The sequence below is a fragment of the Monodon monoceros genome, unplaced genomic scaffold (genome assembly GCF_005190385.1).
Source record: "Monodon monoceros isolate NGI ecotype Baffin Bay Population unplaced genomic scaffold, NGI_Narwhal_1 Super_Scaffold_1, whole genome shotgun sequence".
Classification (NCBI taxonomy): Eukaryota; Metazoa; Chordata; class Mammalia; order Artiodactyla; family Monodontidae; genus Monodon; species Monodon monoceros.
This window is the reverse complement of record NW_021703765.1, coordinates 45,817,550-45,843,144: the sequence shown is the minus strand read 5'-3', so window position 1 is coordinate 45,843,144 and position 25,595 is coordinate 45,817,550. Positions and strand designations below refer to the sequence as shown.

The 25,595-nt window shown below is 37.9% G+C and overlaps 1 protein-coding gene across 1 annotated transcript in view; it reads left to right on the top strand.

Moving 5' to 3' along the window:
* Positions 1-8,553, top strand: part of PSMA8 (proteasome subunit alpha 8) — a 31,163-nt gene extending 22,610 nt beyond the window's left edge. Inside the window, exons 4-7 of the mRNA XM_029216801.1 lie at positions 26-148; positions 5,545-5,664; positions 5,780-5,842; positions 8,072-8,553. Coding sequence (XP_029072634.1) covers positions 26-148; positions 5,545-5,664; positions 5,780-5,842; positions 8,072-8,164 — 399 coding nt within the window. The 3' untranslated portion in view covers positions 8,165-8,553. The remainder of the gene's footprint in view (positions 1-25; positions 149-5,544; positions 5,665-5,779; positions 5,843-8,071) is intronic.
* Positions 8,554-25,595: the final 17,042 nt, after the last annotated feature.

The window sequence follows — 25,595 nt, the reverse complement described above, 5'->3', positions numbered from 1 at the left end:
GTCATGAAAACATTTTATTTTTCAGAAATATACTCAAAGCAATGGACGAAGACCTTTTGGTATTTCTGCCTTAATTGTAGGTTTTGACAATGATGGTATCTCAAGATTATATCAGACTGATCCCTCTGGTACTTATCATGCTTGGAAGGTGAGTCATGAATTTGTTAATGTATTTTAGAATTTGAGTAGGTGCTTTATCTCTTTCAGGGACATGACAACAAATTATGTTGTACTAAAATATTGATGGTAGTATAAACTTTATGTAACAATTTAGCTAGGCAGAAACTATGATGGTTTTTGATGGATAAAGAAACACTTTGGTTTATTAATCACAGGATCTTTACTTTTGAAAAATGTGACAAACCAAAATGTATATAAATGGCAAAGTAAGATAAATACCCAGTTTCTTTTCATCATTCATTCCTCCATATTAGTAGGATGCTTGCTTTGAGTAGAAATAGTCTTTTTGTTTTCAGTAAAGAATTAAATGAGCTTTTAAATCTCATGGTGAAATCTTTAATATATCCTCTATTCTAGGAGAGTCAAAGCACCCCAAACTATGAATCTATACCTATGTGTCAGTACCTGGCAGTTGTATCCACATAATTCCTGGAACATAGTTTGTTTTCCAGATAAGTTGTTACTCTTGTTTTAGTACCCAACTGCTAACTTTGTTTAATGGTAAACTCAAATCTAATACAAAAGTCTAGGGCTTAGGGAAACTAGTGACAGCTTGCAGAAGTGAATTTTTGTATATTCTCATATATAAGAATAAGACTATATATTATAGAGTCTAAGTGATTTTGACTTTATTAAGAGTTTAAACACTCAGGCTTTAAATAATTTTATAAAGAGCTTATTTTACTGTTATTAAGGGCCAAATAAATTCATGGGAAATACTGCCTTGGTCTTTAAACCTGTATTAACTAAAGGATTTGATTTTAGCTGACCATACTCATAAGACGGTTATGAGTTAACCAGGCCAGTAAAACAGTGGATTATATTCTTGCCACAAAGATCTGAATACTTGCGTTATTAACTGCACATCTTAAAAAGCTATCTGGACAATCTAATTGGTAACCAGAAACTATGAATTTACCTGATGCAAATGCCAGACTTTTTTTCTGCCGGCTAGAAATCTTTTACAGGTACTAGATTTCATGTGCCTCCCAAATCTATGCCCTAAACAAAACAAATTATTACACTCAATCTTTCTTTAAATATTTTGAAGTCTGCCATCTTCTGTTTACATTTATCATTACATCCTGACCTTTAATTTCAGTATCATAACAATTTCCAAGTTTACATAATTTTCTATTTTAATTTGGTTGCTCCCTGGGGGTTATATAGAGAAGCATTTTTATTTCACTTCAAGGTCAGTCAGGAAAATTATGGAAATTTTTTTAATTGTTGGGGATTTCATTTATCACTCAGGTCTGAAACTGCTGCTGTGGTACTGCAAGGCCACGTGGTGGAGGTGGGGAGGGTGTGAACAGCGTGAGCATGTGCACACACACACCTACACCCCGTTATCATCACTTTACTGATTTTACATGTTGTACTTTCTTATAAGATTTTGGTTGAATCATCAATAACAAAAAAGTCTTGAAAACTTTAATTTTACGTATTTGGTAAGACTCAGGAGTTAAGTGATTTTTTTTTTTTTAAGTTCACTAGTTAATAGCAAAACTGGAATTAGAACTCAGGGTCTTCTGCTTGTTAGTCCAGTATTCTGTCCACTACTTCATGCTACTTCCCTAGGCCAAAGGATTCTCTATACATTTTATATAAATTCTGATATTCAGTCTTTAAAGGTGGAGTAAAATCTTCCGGTTTTATTTTTATTTCTGGGGGGGCGCGCTATGGCACTTTAAACATAAGATCAAGTTTTTTTGTTTGTTTGTTTCTATGTTTTGTTTTTTTACTCTGACCTACTATACCACGTAGCCTGACAGGATGGTATAGAGGACTTGAGAACACAGCTCTGGTACCATGAGATGACAACACTGCAGTACTAGGCTGTAGTCTTACAGGGTACACATAGAGGACATGTGAAATAGATACTAGAGATTTTTGCTTATTAGAGTAACATGATCTGATTTATATTTTAAAAGTATCTCTGTTTCTTTTTTTTTTTGGCGGTACACGGGCCTCTCACTGTCGTGGCCTCTCCCGTTGTGGAGCACAGGCTCCGGACGCGCAGGCTCAGTGGCCATGGCTCACGGGCCCAGCTGCTCCACAGCATGTGGGAACCTCCCAGACCGGGGCACGAACCCGTGTCCCCTGCATCCGCAAGCAGACTCTCAACCACTGCGCCACCAGGGAAACCCTAAAAGTATCTCTTTTATTGAGAACAGATTGTAGGGTAGAAGCAGGCAAACAAGTTAGGGGACTCTTAATAATAATTCAGGCAAGACCAGATTTAGATCAGGGGCAGTGGCCAGTGAAAGGTGGGGATAGATCCAGTCTATTCTGTAAAGGAGGAGAACCCAGAAAGCAATATCCTGGATCCTAAGTGAAAACAGTATTGTAAGAAGAGTTGATCAGCTGAGTCAGTGCCACTGATGGATCAAGTAAGAAGAGGACATGAAATGATTTAATTTGGTAACAGGTAAGTCATTGGTGACTTCGGCAAGGACAGCTTGGATGGAGCGATGGTGAAGAGCTTATAAGGCCAAGTGTTTTGCTGTTGTAGGTAACACTTTAAAACAGGAACAAAGTTAATATGTTGTATATTTCAGAGCAGTGTTTCTCAAAGTGTATTTCTTTTGATGTTAATAGGTGTAATGTAAACAAGCTCTTTAAAGCTAATTAACTTTGAGAGATGTTTTTCTAAAGAAATTTAATAAATTTTGTTACGTTCTGCATCTTCTAAAAGGCATTATAAATATTCTAGAAGCAGCTAAAGTAGTAGTCTCCAAGATTACTTGAATTTGGAACCCTTTTATCATAGATCCTCTCTCCACTCTGGTATTCTTTGGAAAATATTTTAAAGGTCATTTAACCATCATTTTTAGGAAGTATATTAGGAAGTGCTTTGGGGATCAGCATTTGTTGAAGGGAAGGGAACCAGATTAGGCTGAGGGAAAAGTTGGACTGCAGTGCAATCTCAATAAAGGCCTCATCAATCCCATGGGAAGCCCTGGATCTGGGGTAGCTCTTCAAAGTTGTTCCAAGTTGGGGTGAGGGGACTGGACATTAATAGCTCTTCATCAATCAGTCATTGGACTTGGGCCAACCCTAGATAGTACAAGACCTTAGATGAGGCAGCTCTTGTTAACAAAGGCACCTCTTAAAGAAAGTTAAGAGCTGAGGGCTGTGTGCCATTGGCACTTCCAGCAACTGTAGGAATAAGGCTTTCATTTCTGAAGGGGAGTGAGGCAGTATGTCACAGGATCTACTCAAAGGTGTATTCGTGAGTTATTGTTCTTGGCTCCTAACAACAGAGATGCGATGATTCTTCACACAGAAGGATTTATTTCTCCCACATAATGAGAAGGTTGAAATAGGCAGTTGCTTGTGTTTGTCTCTTTTATTATCTTAGTCTTTTCTCATGCTCTCAAGGTAGTTACTAGACCTCCAGCCAACATGTCTGCATTACAGGCAGCAAGGATTACTAGAAGTTTCACCCAGTTACTTCCACTTGTATATACCTTTTGGTAACAGAGGGTAGGACATGACATTTTTCAGCAGGCACATTGCCTAGAGTTCTGTTACAAAGGAAGAATGGACATTGGGGTTGGCAGCTCATATTGTTTGCCACAGAAAATCGTCATTAATCTGGATAGGCAGGCAGGAAAAACACTGCAAACCCATCAGAGTCTGTTGAAGTGAGCTGGAGTGGGTGATCGGGTTGCAGGGAGGGTAGGGGCATGAGTGTGGCAAGAAGCAGCTAGATTTTAGGAAACCAGTCAAATAGGTTAAGAGTTAAAGAATTTTGACATCAGCAATCGGAAGAGGTGGACAGGAACGTCACCAGGAATTTACAAGGTGACTTTTAAAGGCTCAGTGAGATTTTTGGACAAACCACTACCTTATGTACTTCCTCTCTGGGCAGCAACCAATTAGTTAACCAAAACAAACTAGAAGGTGATAAACTCCAAAGTCATACCAGGCTGAAGGCTTTACCTTTGATCTTAATGAAATTTCAAGGCCACAAAATCTGATTTAAAATTTCACAGCTATTTAGTTTAATCTTCTGAAATATAAAGGTATCAAAAAAGTTCTGTCAAGTAGCAGAACTATATACTCATGTAGTACAAAAGGTGTGTTTTCATTCTCACTTCCTAAGAGACTCCTTTGAGATCTCTTTCCAGTAATCATAATACCTACCAGTTGGAACTGAGACATCCCCCATTTCGCGCCAGAATCCTTCAGTGAAAGGATGGGCCTTTCTGCTGCTTCTTTTCTCTCTCTAGAGACATCACAGCAAGGGGCATGTGGCAGCATGGGGTATAGAGTTCAAAGCTTGGATTGGTGATTCCGTCTACTTGGTTTCAAAGCTCAGATCTTCTACTTACCCGCTATATGATCTTGGGCAAGATTACTTAAGCCAGTGGTTCACAATGGGGGTGATTTTGTCCCATCTAAGGGACACTTGGCAATGTCTAGAGACACATTTGGTTGTCACAGCTGAGGCCGAGGTGCTGCTGGCATCTAGTGGATAAAGGCTGCTAAACATCCTGCAGTGCACAGGACAGCCCTCACAAGGGCAGAGCCATCCAGCCCAGGATGCCGACAGCGCTGAGGCTGAGAAGGCTCTTTTAACCCTCTATGAATTAGAGTAGTAACACTTCCTATTTAATTGTTTTTGTGATGGTTAAGATGAGATAATCCATGTAAAGTGCTTCACATAGTGCCTGGCACATTAAGGGCTCTGTTAATATAAATTACTGTCATCATCATCATTATCATTACTAGTACTGGATACTGAGACTAAATGGAAAGAACGTGCCATATACTACTTGTAGTCATGCAGCCAGGAAAATGCATTTACCTCTTCCCTTCATTTGATGAAAATTTCTAAAGAACAAAGAAAAATGGGGCATGGAACAGAAGCAGCCTTTCCTGCTTACAGTCGAAGGATATAATGAATCAGTAATTAGTATACTTATATTCTAAGTTCTAAGAAAATGATGCACAGTCCTATCCACAGAAACAACTTTCTTCTTCACAGTGATGTCCTTTTTTTTCTTTTCTTCTTTTTTCATCATATTGCAAAGTTATGTCTCCTTTCCTCTTCACATCTTTTCGAGTTTCAACTCTTTTAATCTTTTCTGACTACTAAGGACTTGGGAGCCATTAAGGAAATAGAAAGCACTGGCTAGGAAAGCATTGGTATATTTGAAAGTCAGGCATGCCATCACCACAGATTATTCATATAGTAATCAGATGAGCTGTTGAAATGTTTGCTAAATCTTCGAACCTACAATCTTCATTTAGTAATTATGCTAAGAAATATTGGAGTAAGCTCTAAACCTCACTTAGTAACCGTAAGTTCATTCATATTGCAGTGATATTAATAATTATCTTCTATCTTTCAAGGCAAATGCAATAGGTCGAAGTGCTAAAACTGTCCGAGAATTTCTAGAAAAGAATTACACAGAAGATGCTATAGCAAACGACAGTGAAGCTATCAAGTTAGCAATAAGAGCTTTGCTGGAAGTAAGTGATCTAATAAAGCATATACAGAAAAGCATGATTTTTCCCCTCATTCAGTCGCCTTTTAAAACAGAGACTTTCCTGAAGTAATTCTAAAATTGCACTTGTTTTACATTAGGTTGTCCAATCTGGTGGAAAAAACATTGAACTTGCTATAATAAGAAGAAAGCAACCTTTGAAGGTAAGTCATTAACCAAAGAGGAAAAAATATCTGTAGTATAAAGTATTTTGACAAAATTTAATATGTTGTTGACACCTGTGAATCTTTTATTATAAGCCTGAAACATCCATTAGCATCCACTGACACTATGATGACTTCTGTTTTGTTTCTGTAGCCTAATAGTCACTAATTTGTACATGCTTATTAAACAAGCAGTTATCTATTCCTAGCCCTCTGGGAAGACCTAGATGTGCTGAGATCTATATATAGGCCTACCTCATTTAGTATATGTTCTTATAAGTAGGAACCCCTACTGAGTCAGTCCTATATAGGGTCAGTGTAGCATATTCCCTACAAAGATTCATTCCTGGCACCATATAGAGAACAGTTACTCTTCCTGTCTTTACATCTTCTGAAATCAAGATTAGCTTCTAGCCAGTGTCATTCCGCTGCCATTTATATAATTGTTGGCCCTCTAGGCTTCTAACACAATGTTATCCTTCATTATGTCAAAAAACCACCCTTGGGCTTCCCTGGTGGCGCAGTGGTTGAGAGTCCGCCTGCCGATGCAGGGGACGCGGGTTCGTGTCCCGGTCTGGGAGGATCCCGCGTGCCGCGGAGCGGCTGGGCCCGTGAGCCATGGCTGCTGAGCCTGCGCGTCCGGAACCTGTGCTCCGCAACGGGAGAGGCCACAGCAGTGAGAAGCCCGCGTACCGCAAAAAAAAAACACAACAAAAAAAAAACCCCACCCTTTCTTGATTGCCTACTGGTTTTTATCTATTTTCTCTACTTTTCATTTATGAGTGCCTTGAGCTTATGTAAGACTTGCATTTTAATATCTAGTGTGATAATCTTTCCATATTTCTTTATGGCAAGTCTAGCATTATTATTTGTACACCTTTTGTCAGCCATTATGTGTTAAAACTGCTAGACAGCAAAATAAAGTATTCAGAATGCTGTGATAAATTGTTCCAAATATTGTGATAGAGGACTCATTGGCTAAAGAGCATTTGAAATGTGTTTCACTATTGTTCATTAGGTAGAGCTTCACACTGTTTGCTAACTAGCTGTCCTTTAGCTGAGAGTATACAAAAGCACTTGCATGGGAAACTATATGAAAAGTGCGCTAAAAAGGATTATTTTACATATAACTTTTGTTTTAAAGAAAATATTTCAAGGGGAAATAATGTTAAAATCAGTGCTGTGTGGAGTAGTGGTTTTTGCTTTTGTTCTTGTTTTCTTGACAGTTTTTTTGTTGTTGTTATTGTTGTTTTGACACCAATGGATGGGGATGCAAGGAGAGTGCAGGAGCAAGTTTCAATGAATAAGAGAAATGGGGACAGGGTAGTTGGGTCTGCCTCTGCAAGGCTCCACATAAATAACCAGGGTGCTGAGCACAGAGTATGGAGATAGGAAATGGGTCAGGTTGTCACCCCTGCTGCCAAGGACTCAGGGACAGATGTGCCAACACCACAGGGACACAGAACCACTGAGTCCAGAGATATGTACACACCTGGAGAGACACACACACAGATATACATATAGTTTTATTTATGAGTGGTAGAATGGTATGTGTACTGGCACCAAAGTTACACTATCTTTCCACATGATATTTCACAATAGGCTGTGTAGTGAATAGAGCCTGTGCTTTGGAATTGGATAGATCTGGGTTTAATTTCCAGCAGATACATTTGTTTAACCATATGATCTGGAGCAAGTTGCTCCCAACTTTGATTTCAAATAAAATAAAATTGATTTAAATAAAATAAAAACTGTTTTGCTCTCTACTCAGTAGCTGTAAACAAAGCACAGTGTAAATCATCATTTTCCTGCCTTTGGCTAGTCCATGAGCTGATAAAATAGACAAACCTTTTTAAGAATCACACAGTGGGGTAGGGATAGGAGTTCAGTAATGAGTTATTTGCTCATGAATAGAATAAGCCTCGCATAAAAATGTTTTCAGAGTTATCATATATAGGATATGTAATGCAATGTTGCATTTGCCCAGCTTTCTATATTAGCACACGAGAGTGGAAATGTCATAGAGTTCTGGTTTTGTCCATAATTGTTACAAGTATGTTGCTTTTGAACCTTGTGAAATATTTCATTATATATTTGAAGTTATAAAATATAATGTTATAAATAGAACATAAAAATTTATAAAATATAATTGGGTTCCTTCACATTATAAATATTTAGAAATTATTGCTATAATTGAAATTTGCTTTTTAAATTTTTTTCTCTTTTCAGATGTTTAGTGCCAAAGAAATTGAATTACAAGTAAATGAAACAGGAAAGAAAAAGGAAGAAGCAAAGAAGAAAAAATCAAAGAAGACTGCCTAATTCTTAGGATAAACCCTGGGAGCTTTTAATATTTTGTTGTGCTCCTTAGAATTATTTAGTGAAATTTTAAGGAAATAAGTTAATTTGCAACATGACATTTAGTAGTTACGTGTTGTTTTGAGAATGCCATATTTGTGGCTGTCTTCAGTCTATTACATGGACAAACATACATTAATATGAAGATTTTCTTTGAAAAGAGAGTTCAGTAATTGTTGAAAGCAGTCAAGCCCGAGACTATATAACTTGCCTTGTATGTTACTTTTTTCATACATGCAAATTTAATTAATAAAAATGTTTAATTAAAAATTAATAATTTGGTGCCATTTGAGCATAGACTGTCAGTTAAAGATAGCTATTCCAAAATAAACCGAATATACTATTGACTTGCATTTCTAGATGAATGATAAAAACATCCTTGTGTTGGTGAATTGCCAAAATTTTGTTAGAGCCTTTTAAAGAAATTTTAAAATATTTTGTTATATTTATTTTACCTTTGTTATTTTATAAGTTGCAGTACAGTCATCCCTTGGTATCCAAGGGGGATTGGTTCCAGGACCCCTTGTGGATACCAAAATATGCAGATGCTCAAGTCCCTTATACAAAATGGCACAGTATTTGCATTAACCTATACACATCCTCTTGTATACTTTATATTTTCTTCCACTTTTATTGAGATATAATTGACATACAGCACTGTATAAGTTTAAGGAGTACAGCATAATGATTTGATTTAGAAACATCATGAAGTGATTATCACAATAAGTTTAGTGGACATCATCTCATATAGATGCAAAATGAAATAAACAGAAAATAATTCTATTTCTTGTGGAGAACTCTTAGGATTTACTCTCTTAACAACTTTCATATATAACGTACAACAGCATGAATTATATTTACCATGTTGTACATTACATCCCTAGTACTTATTTGTCTTACGCCTGGAAGTTTGTGCCTTTTGACTGCCTTCATCCAATTGCCCCTTCCTCCAACCTCTGCCTCTGGGAACCACAAATCTGATCTCTTGAGTGAGTTTGTTTGTTTTTTCTTTTTTTAAAAAATTTATTTAGTTTATTTTTAGCTGCGTTGGGTCTCTGTTGCTGTGCACGGGCTTTCTCTAGTTGTAGCAAGCGGGGGCTACGCTTCGTCGCGGTGCACAGGCTTCTCACTGCAGTGGCTTCTCTTGTTGCGGAGCATGGGCTCTAGGTGCATGGGCTCAGTAGTTGTGGCTTGCGGGCTCTAGAGCGCAGGCTCAGTAGTTGTGGCACATGGGCTTAGCTGCTCCATGGCATGTGGGATCTTCCTGGACCAGGGATCGAACCCGTGTCCCCTGCATTGGCAGGCGGATTCTCAACCACTGTGCCTGCAGGGAAGCCCCTGGAAGTTGGTACTTCTTAATCTCTCTCATCTATTTCTTTCCTCCTTGTACACGCCCTCCCCTCTGACAATCACCTGTTTGTTCTCTGTATTTATAACTCTTTCTGTTTCCTTATTTTTTGTTCATTTGTTTTGTTTTGTAGATTACATATATAGGTAAAATGCACTATTTGTCTCTTCTGACTTCTTTCACTTAGCGTAATACCCTCTATGTCCATTCATGTTGTTACAAACGGCAGGATTTAATTCTTTTTTATGGCTGAGTAATATTCCGTTACACGTGCGCGTGCATGCACACACACATGTGTGTATATATTTTCCTTATCCATTCATCTACTGATGGATACTTTGGCTGCTTCCATATCTTAGCTACCGTATCAGTAAATAATGCTGAAGTGAGCATAGGGGTACGTATATCTTTTCTAATTAGCATTTTTGTTTTCTTAGGATAAATACCCAGGAGTGGGGAATTCCCTGGCAGTCCAGTGGTTAGGACTTTCACTCCAGAGGGTCTGGGTTCAATCCCTGGTCGGAGAACTAAGATCCCACAGGCCGTGCAGTGTGGCCTAAAAAGAAAAAAAAAATACCCAGGAGTGGAATTGCTGAATATACGGTACTTCAATTTTTAATTTTGTTGAGGAATTTCCATACTGTTTTCCACAGTGGCTGAACCAATTTACATTCCCACCATCAGTACACAGGGTTCTCTTTTCTCCACATTCTCGCCAACACTTGTTATTTGTTGTCTTTTGGATAATAGCCATTCTAACAGGTGTGAGGCGGTATCTCATTGTGGTTTTGACTTGCATTTCCCTGGTGATTAGTGATGTTGAGCATCTTGTCATGTGCCTGTTTTCAATCTCTATGTCTTCCCCAATGTCTTTGGCCCTTGTTGAACATTATAGTGATGGGAAGGCGCCACATAATTGTTGAATATATACTGCATGCAGGGTCCCTGAAAGTGGATTCAGACACTGGTTAAGTAAAAATGGGGGGACCTCCAGGAAGAGAGGGATGTGTTGCGATACCACACATGGCCCTGGGAAGCCTTCTCACGAAGGTGCATTCACCTACTCCTCATCCTCATAGAACGTTCTTTTCGTGCTAAGTACCAGAAACAAACGATATGGTCCTTGTCTTGAAGACATGTTTCCTATATGGGGCGAAATAGGGACACACCATCCAAATGATACGGTTGTAATTCCACCCCTTATTTTTATTAAACAACCACTCACATAGTGCTTACTACGTGCCAGACACTGTTTTGAATTCTTTATAAACGTTAACTCACTTAATTCTTGTGAGACACATTGTACAGTTTATGCCCAAAGTGCTGATGCTTATAGTGTTTACACCACGGCTATCCATCGAAATGGACACATTTCTGCCTAAATCTTCCTCACAAGGCTGTATCATAGGAGGCAGAAGCTTTTCTATCTCATTGGTTTTATTCTTCCTGTAACTGGCATGAGAGTCAGATTATAAATCTAAGTATTGTTTTGGTCACGTTTCGCTGATCTATACAAAGTGATTTTTTATTTAATGTGAAGTTTTAGCCAAAATATATTCAAACATTATTGCTAGTTAAAATGTCAGTTTTACCTCTTTTACTGGAAAAATGCAATATGCAAGCACTTTGTGCTTTACTGGAAAAATGCAATATGCAAGCACTTTGTGCTTTTCCTCCCTTGTATCCTCAAGGTGAGATGATCACAAACATTTGTTTTTGGGAATCAGCTAAACAACTTCTCTTTCCCTCATTAGGTTATCATTAACTATATAGTCTGCAAACAATCTCTCACTACAGGCAAAGAAATGCTGGATAAGATCTAATAAACATAACATATGCCCTTTAAATGCATAACTGAACTCACAAGAAGTAAGGGAAATCCCCAGAGGCCAAAAACAGAAAGGGGTTGAGAATCAGAGAAGGCATTAGAGCAGATGCCGGTGCTGCCCAGGAGAAAGCTGTACTGGCAGAATAACCAAAATAAGAATGAGACGATAAAAAGCCTAGAAACACAGCCACCCTCATTGGGATACTTGGGTTATGGCAGCTAGCACTGCGTATCTGTGGGTAAAGAATAAGTGCTTCAATAAATGGTGATAGGACAGCTGGTTATCCATTTGGAAAGAAAGAAAATAGGACAACTGGTTATCCATTTGGAAAGAAAGAAAATGGAAACTCTACTTCACACCATTTTTTAAAAAGTCAATGTCAGATGAATTAAAGACCTAAACATAAAAGGTAAAACGTTTAGAAGACAATACAGGAAAATATCTTTAAGACCTTGTATCTAAACAAGCTACAAAAAGTGCTAACACTTAAGGAAGAGATTGATAATTCAACTCTGAAAATGTAAGCTTCTCTACATCAAAAGATACCATAATGAAAGTGAAAAGACGGGCCATAAATGGGAGAAGACGTGTAACATATAACTGATAAAAGGTGTGTGTCTGGAGTTTATGTAGGACTGTTGGTTCAAAGGAATAAAAAAAAAAAACAATGCAAGAGAAAAATGGATGGACCATTTAAACAGGCAGTTCACAGAAGAGAACACCTGGATGATTTTCTCTTTATGAGGAGCTTATTAAGTAATGCTCTACCACACTAATCCAGGAAACACATATTAAACTATGATAAGACACTACTTCACAGCCATCAAGTTGGAAAAAATTTAAAATGACTGTGTAAAATTTTTTTTTAGACTATATAAAATGTTGGTGAGCATCTGGTGCCCAAGAAACTCCTATACTGCTATTGGACTTTAGGACACCTGCTCTGGGCAACAAGGTAGTGAGATCTAGAAAGTCAAAGAGGCAAGTGTCCTTCAGCCAGTAATTCCACTCTGAGGTATACAGCCTACAGAAACTCTAGTATATGTGCATAAAAACAATCACCTATAAAGGCATTGCTTGTGATAGCAAAAAAAAAAAAAAAAATTGGAAGTAACCTAATATTCATCAACAGGAAAATGACTGAATAAATTATGATTTATTCATACAGTAGCATACCATATAGCAGGGAAAAAGAAGGCACTACAGTTACATGTACACAACAGGTATATGTCTCCAAAACACTGAGCAAAAACTAAAGCCAATTGTGAGAGAGTATACACAAAGGAATGTTTATAGCAAGCTTAAAGACCTACAAAGCTAAATATAGTGTTTAACAGATACAGTGAGGTAAAACTGAAGAAAAGCAAGGGAATTAGTTGTTGCAAAAGTCAGGACATGAGTACTTCTGTTGGGAGCCGGGGAGAGAAATGCACAAGAAAGGTAAGGCTTTTATAAAGCTGGGTGGTGAGCATGTGCATGTTCACTTCATTATTCTCTAAACTGTACATGTCAATTATCTATACTTTATTATGTATCTTACAATTATAAATCCAAAAAACATTCAATGCAGAAAAAGTTTAAGAAAGTTTAAACATGCATACCTTGCCCTCAAGAAGCACACTGCTTAAGAAAACTTAAAAGCATGCATAACTATAATGTATTGTGTTGTCTATGTATGTATCCATATGTAGTAAAAATAAAAAGCAAAATCAGGATGGTTGGAAGAGAAGGGAACACACGGGGCTTCGACTGCACTTGACACATCATATTTCTTTATTTCTTGAATAGTGGATGGTATAAGAGTGGTCATTACAATATTCCCTTGTCTGACAGAGCCAGAGACAGCTTTGCTTCATTACTATGGTTAGCACTTATTCCTTTCTAAAAGTTTTTTCCCTCATTCCTGGTCATCTTGAGGATGATGACCAAGTGAGTGAAGTAATGAAAGACATGACAATCTCACCATCATCTGAAGTGAAGTCATGACTAATTCTCTTAGGAAGCAGATCTGCAGTTTGCACAGTAAGTTTTAAAAGACACTTGGAAGCAAGTAAATTTCTGATTGATCTTTGGAAAAGGATGTGATTGAAATAAATACTCTCCAAGTTTGCAAAAAAACCCACTTAATCTCATATTTCATATTTCCTTAGGGCTCTTCATTCCAAGTATTCTCATGCTTTGTCTTGTTTAATTGAATACATATATAAATATATCTATACATGTATATATATATTTCATACACTGACATTCCTTTAGAAAGAAATTAAGCAGTTACTTTATCATAACTCCATATAAATTTTCATTGGTTATTGAGGGGTCATAAAAATGCCTAATCTAATTAAAAATTATAAGAAGGTTTTTCACTGTTTTTTTTTTGTTTTGTTTTGTGGTACGCGGGCCTCTCACTGTTGTGGCCTCTCCCGTTGCGGAGCACAGGCTCCAGATGCACAGGCTAAATGGCCATGGCTCACGGGCCCAGCAGCTCCACGGCATGTGGGATCTTCCTGGACCGGGGCACGAACCCATGTCCCCTGCATCGGCAGGCGGACTCAACCACTGCGCCACCAGGGAAGCCCTTCACTGTATTTTTAATAGAGTTATAAAGGTATACTGTGCTTCACCTATCATAGAGAAAACAGGTCACAAGAATATTTTCTGTAAGATCTTGATTTCAAGAAGCATATATCAGAAATAAACAGAAGAAATGCATGTAACAGCCTCATTTAAAGGAGACTCTCATTTTTAATAACTGATACATTCACGTGGTACACAAATTTTTAAAAAATTGTATAAATACTCCATCTCATTTTGGTCCCCCAGTAACTAAGTTTCTCTTCTTGAAGGTAACGGATGTTATCAGTATGTTTCTACTGATACTTTCAGTATACTTCTATTGATATTCCATACATATACAAACATGAATATATCTTTTAATGCAAGTGGTAGCATACTGTACACTGTTCTGTATCTTGATTTTTTCACTTAACACATCTTTGAGGATCTTCCCATGAGAGGATCATTCTTTCCAACGTACAGATATAAGGTTAAATTCTTAACCAGTCTTCTATTGATGATCATTACTGTTCATGGTGTTGCTACTGCAAATAATGTTGCAATGAATAAACTTTTGTTTGTCATTTCCCATAGTTAGAAGTATATTTACAGGATAAATCACTAGAATTAGAATTTCAGGGTGAAAAATATGTTATACAATTATACAAATTTATGTTTCTCCTAACAGTGAGTGAGGGTCCCTCTGCTATACCTTTCCCATTGTAGTTGCATTGGCTTTGTATGGTATCAACTCAGCTAACCTTGGAACTATTTCCCAGAATTTTCTTTCCTATATGGCTGCAAGTTTGAGTTGGCCACAAGAGAAATTTGCACAGTATTTGAAAGGCAGAAGAGAAGTAGCTCCACATAGGGCACCAGCACTGTAGCAGCTCGCAAAGGATGTTGGTTTGCTGGCTCACTTTATTGGTGTGGGGAGGCATCCAGGCCCATAGCTACTCTAGTTCCTCCAGATCCTACCGGATCTCCTCCTTCATATTCTTTGCTAACAGATTCTTTGCATGCAGCTTCATGGCAAAGGACACCAGCTTTTCCTGCAGGTCACCAGCATTGCCAAGGTTGCAGATGGTGAAAGATACATGAGGGCACTGTTTGTCCCCATGGGTTACAGTTTATTCTCACCCTCCCCACTTCACATCCAACTTTCCTTCCTGACTACCAGAATGAGCTGACACCAGCGACAACAACCTTGCACAGACTTCTCCATCAACTCCCACAGTTGTGTGAGGTCTAATTCCTAGAGGAAGAAAATTGCTTATTTGATACCACAGTGGTTTTGCTTCTCTAATTGAACTCAAACTAATAAAACAGTGCTTCAAACTTTTTTGCCAATAAATAGGTGAAATCTCAATATATAATTTCATAGCTATTTACTTTGTATTTTTAAAAATTTACCCAAATAATTTTGATTTGCATTTCTTTTATGAATGATGTAGAACATCTTTATGTTTGTTCAAAAGTCTTTTGAATTTTCCTCCCATTGATTGTTCATATCCTTTGCCTAATTCTTCCAATAGGTTTTGGTTTTTTCCCACATCAATTTGTAAAAGCATTTACTATATTTGGGAAATTACTTTTTGCTTACATGTTAAAGCAATGCTAGCTACTATAGTAGATAAGCCCACACAGTTTGCTTCTCTTTTTAAATTAAATTAAATTTAATTTATTTGGCTGTGCTGGGTCTTAGTTGCAGCAAGTGGGATCTTTGTTGCCGCATGGGGGATTTTCAGTTGAGGCATGTGGGATCTAGTTCCCTGACCAGGGATCGAACCCGAGCCCCCAGCATTAGAAGCGCAGAGCCTTAGCCACTGGACCACCAGGGAATTCCCCAGTTTGTTTCCCAATAACAAATCCCATTGTTGATTGCAATCCTCCAAGCGAAAATCTAGGAACTAAAAAAAAAAAAAAAAGTCTAGGAGCCAAGACTCCTCCCATTTTGTGTCTCTGCCATCTTCAACATGCCATTTTCAAACACTCCCAAGACTTCTGTGTCCATTTAAGCTACCAAATGGGAAAGAATCTGAAGTATCAATTCTGATTTAAAAACAAAATACTCAGTATACTAGAAACAGAAGGGAACTTCCTCAACATGATAAGAACCCAAAGTTAACATCATATTCAATGGTGAAAGACAGAAAGCTTTTCCTCTAAAATCAGGAACAAGACAAGGACACCTACTCTCACCACTTCTATTCATCAGTGTATTGGACATTCTAGCCAGAACAACTGAGTAAGAAAAAGAAATAAAAGGCATCCAATTTGGAAAGGAAGAAGTAAAATCATCTTTGTTCACTGATGTTTATTAGTTCTAACATTTTTTAAATGGAATCTTTGGAGTAGAAAACAAAGTTCCAGGATAAAAAAATCAACAAACAAAAATTAGACGCATTTTATACACTAACAATGAACAATCCAAAAAGAAAATTAAGAAATTCCATTTACAACAGCATCAAAAAGAATAAAATTCTTAGGAATAAACTTAACCAAGGAGGCAAAAGACTTGTGCACTGAAAACTGCAAAACATTGCTGGAAGAAATAAAAGAAGACATAAATAAATGGAGAGACACCCTGTTTTCATAGACTGGAAGACTTAATATTGTTAAGATGTCAGTACTACCCAAAGCCGTCTACAGATGCAATGCAATCCCTATCTAAATCCCAGTGGTTTTTTTTGCAGAAGTAGAAAAATCCATCCTAAACTGAAAATTAAAGAAAAAGTGCTGATTGTGGTTTCCTATGTCTTTGCTGACTAACATAAGCTAAACTAGTGTTTCTCATACTTTAATGTATATATAAATCTCTGAGGATCTTTTGAAAATGCAGGTTCTGATTCAATCAGTCTGAGGCAGAGCCCATGAGTCTTTTCTGTCAAGCTCCCAGATGACGGATGCTTAGGATGCACTGGCATCACCTAAGTACTTGTTAGATCTCATTAGCTAAGTATTTAGGAGACATCTACACGTAGCCCCTACTATGGTCTGTGTGATCTCCCTTCCCTCACCTTCCCCATACCTCTTTGCTTCATCTCTTGCCATTCCTGCCATTTCTGCCATCCTTCATTCACCTCAAGCCACGCTGGCCTCCCTGCTGTTCCTCATAAACACTAAGCAGGCTCCTGTCTCAGAGCTTTGAAACTAACTGTCCTCTGCCTGCAGCGCTCTACCCGTACTCTATGTGGACATGGCTTGCTCCTGTACTTCCTTCCATTTGCTGCACAAATGTCACCCTATCAGAGAGGTTTTCTCTGACCATCATTTGTAAGATAGGACTCCCACGCCCCAAACACCTAACACCTGAAATATGTGTTTGTATGTGTTTACTGACTGCCCCGCCCCATTAGAATTGTAAGTTCCACGTCTATTTTGTTCGTTGGTGTATGGCCAGTGCCTAGAACAGTCTGAGCTTACAGTAGGTAGTTAATAAATACTTACTGAATGAATATTAGAGAGCCATTCATTTATATTACAACTTAAAAATCCAAAATCAGATACCAGTTGTTTCCATGTGTCTTACTTAAAATTACTGGCTAAGATGAGATTGTTCTTTGCTTATCTTATTCTAGCATAATATCATATTTGTTGATAATGGATAAAGTAATAGGAAAGAGGTTTTGAAAAGTTCTCCAAATGATGTGTTTGGTGAATTATAATTCTGTCTTTGAAATACATATAACATGTGAGTGGATCACGTATATAAGGCTGGCCCACCTGCACTAGGAATTCAGGGACAATTCAAGGCCACCTTTTTTCAGACATGATATTTGCATTTTGATTGTGTCATGTTTTCTCTATGCCCACTTCAGTTGAGATCTTTTGGTTAAAAGAAACAAAGGTTCACTCCAGAAAGGATTCAAAGAAACAAGGGCCCTCATGGGGAATTACAAAACTAGGAACAACAACATCATTTTGCCTCCTAGGAATGGCAGCGTTAGAAATGTCAGCATCAGGAACTTTTGGATCTTAACTCTAACGCTGAAGCAGTAACAGGATCAGTTCCTTTCAGCACATCTGTTCTTCTCTCTTTACTGTCTGACTTTCTCGGTCTCATTTTCTTTCTTTAACTCACGGTTTATGCTAACTCATGGTTTCTTTTCCCTTATAACCTTCTAGCTCATACATGTGCATTATGGCCTCTCTAGCTTCTCTTTCCATTACAATCATGTAGCTTCAGCTTCCACAGTTAACTTCCCTTCTCTTTCCAAGGTTCCCAACTGCAATTCTACGCGAGTAAATATGTTTGGACCAGCTGATATTTTTGCATCAGGCCTGGGTAGGGTCATTGTGGCCAAAGGAGTGGCTGCCCTTGGGCCAGCTTCCTGTTGCTTGTCCAGTCTGTGGTGGCCAGCAGCTTGGGGTCAAGTGGTTCCACCCCATGATGCCCTTTTTGTCAGTAAAGCAGCTCTATTGCAAGGGGCTGCGTATGTGACTGACCTGGGGAGCACACACATGCTTCCTCTCACAGAAAAGACTTTTCTCCTCCTCCTTTTCATCGATTGAGCTGACTCTGGAAACTTCTTATGACTCACCACAGGTAGCCCTCTCCAAGAAGCCTTTCCTCGGGCTTGATTAGAGGCCCAACCTCTGTGTCTCCAAGGTTCTTTGTTGTGACCTGTCTCATACTGTCTATAATTGTTTCACACTTGTATCTCCTACTAGAATGTGGGCATCTCTGGCTGAGAAAACTATAGTTATTTTTCATTTAAAATATTTATGGTATTATGTGTGCTAATTATCAATTTCTTGACTCTCAGCTACAAATCTGCCTTTCTTTGCCCTCTTTTGTGATAGCAGAGCTGGACCCTGGTAACATTTCTCCTTTGCCAGCTAATGAAATGTTACACTTCGCCAATAGAGGGCACTGAAGTCACACTGCAGAGCCACAGCAACAGGTAACTAACTATTTGGCTTACGGATTCTGGTACTCCGCTGTTGTGAAGTACAGATAACTCCAGTTACACCCGCAGGCCATGCTTTCCCCACCTTCAGGGGCTTTATAGACCAGCAATGGCCCATTTCATCTGGCAAGTTTCTTCATCCCTGCCAGGCTGTGTGCTCCATGCCCCCTTGGAGGAGGTCTGAATCTCAGCCATGGGGACTGTTCCTCTCCTAATCCCTGGTTCTTTTAATGCCCACTCTCCCTCTAGCTGGAGGGTATAGATGCTTTTTTGCATCTGCTACTCTAAGGATGCCTTAGAGTCAGTCCTCTTCTACTCCTTTCAGTATCTAACCACCTTCTAGTAGCTAACAAATTTTTATATTAAATTTTAGCTCTTCAAAAAATTGATGTGGTATCTGTCCCCTGAATGGACCCTGGCTAATATAACATGTAGTGAGGCTTTTACTGGTATTTTTAAATGGACCCATAAATAAATAATTTATACTTTTCTCAGTTTTCATTTCTAACATGGCAAATATTGATAGATACAATCCACACAGACTAAAGATTTTAGGGGTCCTCAGTAAGTTTTAATAGTATTAAAGTTTCCTGAGATGAAAAAGTTTGAAAACAGTTGCTTTATTGCAAGTCTTCTAAGAGTTTTGATATACAAATGCACGTTGCAAATCTGAATTTAAACCCAGATCTAACATACCTAAAGCTTTAGGAGATGGTGAGGCCGACAACTTTTAAGTCCTGAAAACCTGAAACTTTTTTCTCATTCAGAAGTTTCTTAAAAAATAAAAAAAGAAAAGAATCACACCTTATCAGTTAACAATGTAATTAAAATGAAATACATTAGTTGGGATTACTTGACAGTATAGGAAAGATATAATGAAGAATTTGTTGAAACTTAGAAGACAGAGTCTGTGGGAAGAATACCTGGAAACAGAGAGGTGATGGTGGGTGAAAGGTTTTAGCTGTTTTGCCTGGGACCTTGACTTCCTTCCTTCCTACCACAAAACCTCACGATACTGTGTCAGAAACTGCAGGTTAAACAGTAAAATAACAGACCTTTCTGAAAGAAACTTATAGAGTCTCAAGAGAAACAGGGAAGTAAGGAATATACTAGGAGAATCTACTAGGAGGATCACCCAAGAGGAAAACAAACATAATGGGGGGTTTTGCTGGGGAGGGGGTCAAAGAAGACTTCCTTGGGAAAGTTCTTCCCCCACCTCTTTGCCTGGCAAGAGGAGCATGGCACCACAAGAAGATGTGGGAAAAGGGAGGTGGTAGCCAGAAGTGATGCCAACCAGCGGTCACATCACGATGGGACCTCTATTCTACATTTGGGTTACTCCGGAGACACTGGGGGAGAGGAGGGGCATGTGGTGACGGGGTGGGGGGCATGGAAACTTACTAATGACGCAAGAAACCACAAATTTTTGTTTTGGAGAGGCAAACATCAAACAATTAAACCACTTGAGGAAACATTACATCAAGAACAAGACTAGGAACTCAAGGGGAGGTGTAGCTCAGTGGTAGAATGCGTGCTTAGCATGCACAAGGCCATGGGTTCAACTCCCAGCACCTCCATGTTTGATGGCAGCAAAAAACAAAAACAAAACATGGCCCTGAGCTGATGTGATGTCAAAGCCTTCATCTTGGGACTTTCCTGGCAGTCCAGTGGATAGGACTCCTTGCTTCCACTGCAGGGGGCACGGGTTCAATCCCTGATTGGGAAACTAGGATCCTACAGATCTGGCATGCTGCATGGCCAAAAAAAAAGAACAAGACTAGGAAGCATACCATTGTTATTATTCAACATTTTCCTGGACATTATATCTAATCAATGTGATAACACTACAGAAACACATGATCTACAAATTTATTCATTGAGTCAAAAATATTTATGAAACACCTACTATGGGCCAGGCATTGGCCCATATATATGGGTATAGCAGTGAACAACAACAAAAGATCCCTGTCTTCATCAAGCATCATTCTAGAAGAGGCAAACTGAAATGTGACCTCTCAGCATTTCACCTAGTTCAACACTTTTATCTTGGCTTCCTGACTTCACCTGTTTTGATTTTTTTTGCCTTGGCTTCCTGACTTCACCCTTTTTGGTTTTTCCCCCTATCTCTCCAGCCTCTCCTCCTTCTCTAGTTCCTTTTATTGGCTTCTTTTTCTATGCTACCATGAAATGCTGAGGTTTGATATGGGTTCTTCTCTCTTTACTGCACCTGCTCTCCTTCCATCATAACATTTACTTCCATTACTTCAAGTATAATCTATACTGTCAAGAAGTGCAGGTAGAAAGGTAATATAAAGCCTAGTTTTTGTTTCACTTTCAAGTTCCATTTGATCTTTCTTGAACTCTTGATCTTTTCCATCAGAGCTGCTCCATCTCCAATCTTCCCCATGACTGTGAATGCAATCACCATCCACCCAATATCTCAAGCTAGAAATGTTAGTCATTCTTAACACCTTCTACTCCCTAAGCTACTTTACTCAATTTACCACTAACACCCACAGATTTTTACCTCCAAGATATACTTCAAATCTGTCCACTGCTACCAACTTATTTCAAGCTGCCATCATCTCTCACCTGCAAGAGCCATCCAACTAGTTTCTTTGTTGCTTCTTTTGCCTTCCCCAAGTCCATTCTCCATATAATAACTAGAATGGTCTTTTAAGAATGTACGTTACTCAGAAAATGATGGGGGTACATCAAAAGGATACAGGAAACAACTTAAAAAGGAGTTCTCACTGTCCAAATCTCGGACAATTTGAGAATCAAAATAAGTCATGGCAATTACTGATCATAGCCCATTGACTAAAACAGAATGCATGAATCCATGCTGATACATACATGAGAGAAATGGGAAAACTATTTCTTTCAGTAGAATGTCAAACAATAATGTAGAAGAAATGAGTTTTAAAAAATCACTATTTTGCGGCCACCATAGTAATAACTGATTCAGCCAAGTCATTAATGGATGCTAAAATTAATAAGACAAAGCTTGATGAAGAACAGCATATTTATATAGTCTCAAAATATGTCCCTCCACATTGCTTATTAAATACAAAGAGGAAAAACAGTTAACTTTATGGTGAGAAACTTGGCATATACCAACACAGACAAGTGATCAAATTTAAGGTAAACAGTAATAACGTAAACTTACATAATGTATCTCCTAATGTGACACAGAGGACATAACATCACTCATGCAGTATTCCTGTCAAAATGCATAACCTGAATCTGATCATGAGGAAACAACAAACAAACCCAATTGAGGACATTCTACAAAATAAAGGGCCTGTTGTTTTCAAAAATGGCAATATCATGAAAAAGAAAGGCAGAGAACTGTTCCACACTGAAGGAGACTGAAGAGATATAAAACTGTATGCAATGAAAGATTCTGGATTGGATCCTGGATTCGAAAAAAAATTTGCTATAAAAAACATTATTGGGACAAAATGGAAAAAGATCTGTTGATTAAAGATGTGCTGACTAAATAGTTGTATCAATGTTAAATTTCCTACTTTTGTTAATTGTACTGTGGTTATATAAGTCCTTGTTTTTAGGAAATATAAACTGAAGTATTTGGGGGTAAGGGGTAAGTCTGCAACTTGCTTTCAAGTAGTTTAGGGGAAAAGTGTATATAGAATTGATTCTCATTATTTGTGGTGACTGTGTTCTATGAAGTCACAGAACACTGAATTAGCAAATACTAAAAAATCGTGACTGGGGAAATACAGAGTTAGGTTCCTCTAAGCCTCTGGTCATAACATGTTTTTTTTTTCCACCCTTCAATGTATCAACATGTCTTATGTGTTTCTGTTTAAAGATACCTTATTTAATATATATTGTTGATTCATTAACATTGAACTCACAACCAATAGCACTACAACTCATGCCTGAAAGAAGCGTATCTAACACATATAATCTCTGTAAGGCATGTAACCTAGGAACACTAGACAGCACTTCAGCACTGTGCCTGAGCACCATTTTAAACAGTGACATCATCAACAAAAAGTACAAAAATATGAAAAACATGGCACTAAATAGGCTGCAAAAAGGATACTTGTTTACAGTATGAGAGCTAAAACAAGAAGGCAGAGCCTTGTTTGAGCTCACTTGGGAATGTGCACATTTGGCAACTAAAATTTTCCCTCCTCTGCAAATGTCTGCAAAAGACCTTGCAAGTACCACAGGGCATGAGGGGAGGAACAAATAAATTTTAGGTAGGGGGTTTGGTAGGGGGTTTGAATTTGAATTTGCAAATACAGAATGTGTGAGTAATGAGGATCGAGTGAGTATGTTTACTATATATGCATACACACACACACTTATACACAAAGAGACAGAGCAAGTGATGAACAAATCAAAACGTTAAAATTGGTGAATCTGGATGGAGAGGATATGGGAATTTTAAGTACTATTTCTTGCAGCTCTTCTCTAAATTTGAAATTATTTCCAAATAAAAAGTTTTCAAACGTAAATTGATTCATTTTTACTCCTCTGCTTAAAATATTTCAATTGCTTTCATTTGCACATCACATGACCTTTAAGCCCTGAAGGCGGTCAAGCCCCTTTTGGCCTCTCCAAAGGTCATTTAGGCCACCCTTCCCCTAGTTGTCTCACAGGCATTCTTTTAATTCCTGGAACACTTCCCTATCTCCATAGGGAAATTAGATCCTATCCATTACCCTCTTTTGAAGCACCTTGTTCTTTTCTTTCATAGCATTTATCATAATTTGTAATTATACATGCAAACAACTATGTGTTTGTATTTCATAAACGTGTAAAATGATCATTATGAAGACATTTTAGAAGTATGGAACTATGCAAGTGACTTGCTTTAAATGTTTAAGCATGGAAAATTATTTCGGCAAAGGTAAGTTCTATAAGTTATATACAAAATCATACTTCACAAGCAAACAATGGACAAGGATTAGAAAGTAATATGCAAAAATTAGAATTCAGCCAGAATGATAGAATTACAAATGGTTAAATATAGAAATTGTTTTCTTTTTAGGTTCCTTTCAGTAAGAAAGAAAAATAATCCTAAATCAAAGAATGATGATAATAACTCGCATGTTAGTGCTTAAAGGAACATTTTGGGAAAAAAAAAGTCTCTCTAATTGCAGACTGCAGAATAGAATGGAGGGGCAAGGCTAGAAGCATGGACACAGCACAGTTAGTATAATTTAAGTGAGTGCACTTGGGTTGAACTAGAAGAGTGATGGTGGGAATGAGAGAAGTTGATGGATCACAGAGATATTACAGATATGATGCTGGGATTGACAGGATCTAAGACTGATTGAAACAGGTGAAAAAGAGGGAAAACTCAAGGTCAGTTCCTAATTTTACATCTTAGGCAACTGGAAAGGGGTTCATTGGTTCACTGAAATAGGATCATAGAAGAAAAAGCAGGTTTGAAGATGGCAGAATAAGTTTAGTTTGAACCTGTGGGACATCCAGGTGAAGACAGTAGGCAGCTGTCTACATAAGTCTGGAAACCAGGAGAGAAACTGGGCCAAAGATAGATAGATCTGGAAGTCATAAACATATAGATAGAAATTAAGCCATGGAAGTGAATGTTATCACCCAAGGAAAGTATAGACTGAGAACAGAAAGCTGAAATATTACCCTCCTATTAGACACCAGGAATACACAGACAAGATAGAATTCCTGCCCCTGGTAGCCAGTCTAGAGGTTGGGATTGGAATACGAGTCGGAGAAGTACTCTTTGTCTTTCTACTATGTATTAGATTCTCTCTTCTGGTTCTGAGATGCACATGACACAGTCTCAGCTATCAGGAAGTTCACAATTTAGTGAGAGAGGATAGACAAGAAAAACAACTCAGATACTACAGTGTGCTATGAGAGACGAAAGAGGCACTGGATTCATCCAGTGCAGGCTGTAGCCTGTTGAAGGCCAAATAGGAATTGGCCAGGTAGAACATGTTTCAGATGCGGAAGGTCTTTGAAGGGATGTGAACCAATGTATGAAAAGGCATAAAGTTGAGAGAAAGTTTGGGGGTATCTGGGAAATTCCCGTAGTTACATATGGGCCAGTGGAAGGTTCCCAGCTTGGTGAAGTTCAGTGAAGTTTCTTGGATGCTATGCGAAGGAGACTAGGGAGTACTTAGCTGTGTTTACAGATTTCAATTGTTACTAAGAATACATATTTTAAGAAAAAGCTTGTGTTAATTTTTGACTATGTAGATACTATTCATTCATTGTTAAAAGAATTAGAAAATACACAGAATTTCTTTTAAAAACGATCACTTAGTTAACTAATGAGAACCTACTTCATAGTACAGGGAACTCTACTCAATGCTCCATGGTGACCTAAATGGGAAGGAAATCCAAAAACGAGGGGATATATGTATACTTATAGCCGATTCACTTTGCTGTACAGTAGAAACTAACACAATATTGTAAAGCAACTATACTTCAAAAAAAATTAAAAAAAAAAAAAAAAAAAGGATCGCTTAGAGTATCTCCAAATAGAGATGTCCTCTGTTAAGGGTTTGGTGTATAATCTAGATTTTCTTCTGAGTATATATCTAATCTGCTTATTGATTAAAAATTTGTTTTAATTTACAAAAAAATGGAGTCATACTTTGCATACTATTTTATAACCTTTTAAAAATCTTAACAGTATACCATGATCAATTTTCCATAAATGTACCTCTAAATGTGTAAATCTCTTTTTTTTAAAAAATAAATTTTATTTATTTATTTATTTTTGGTTG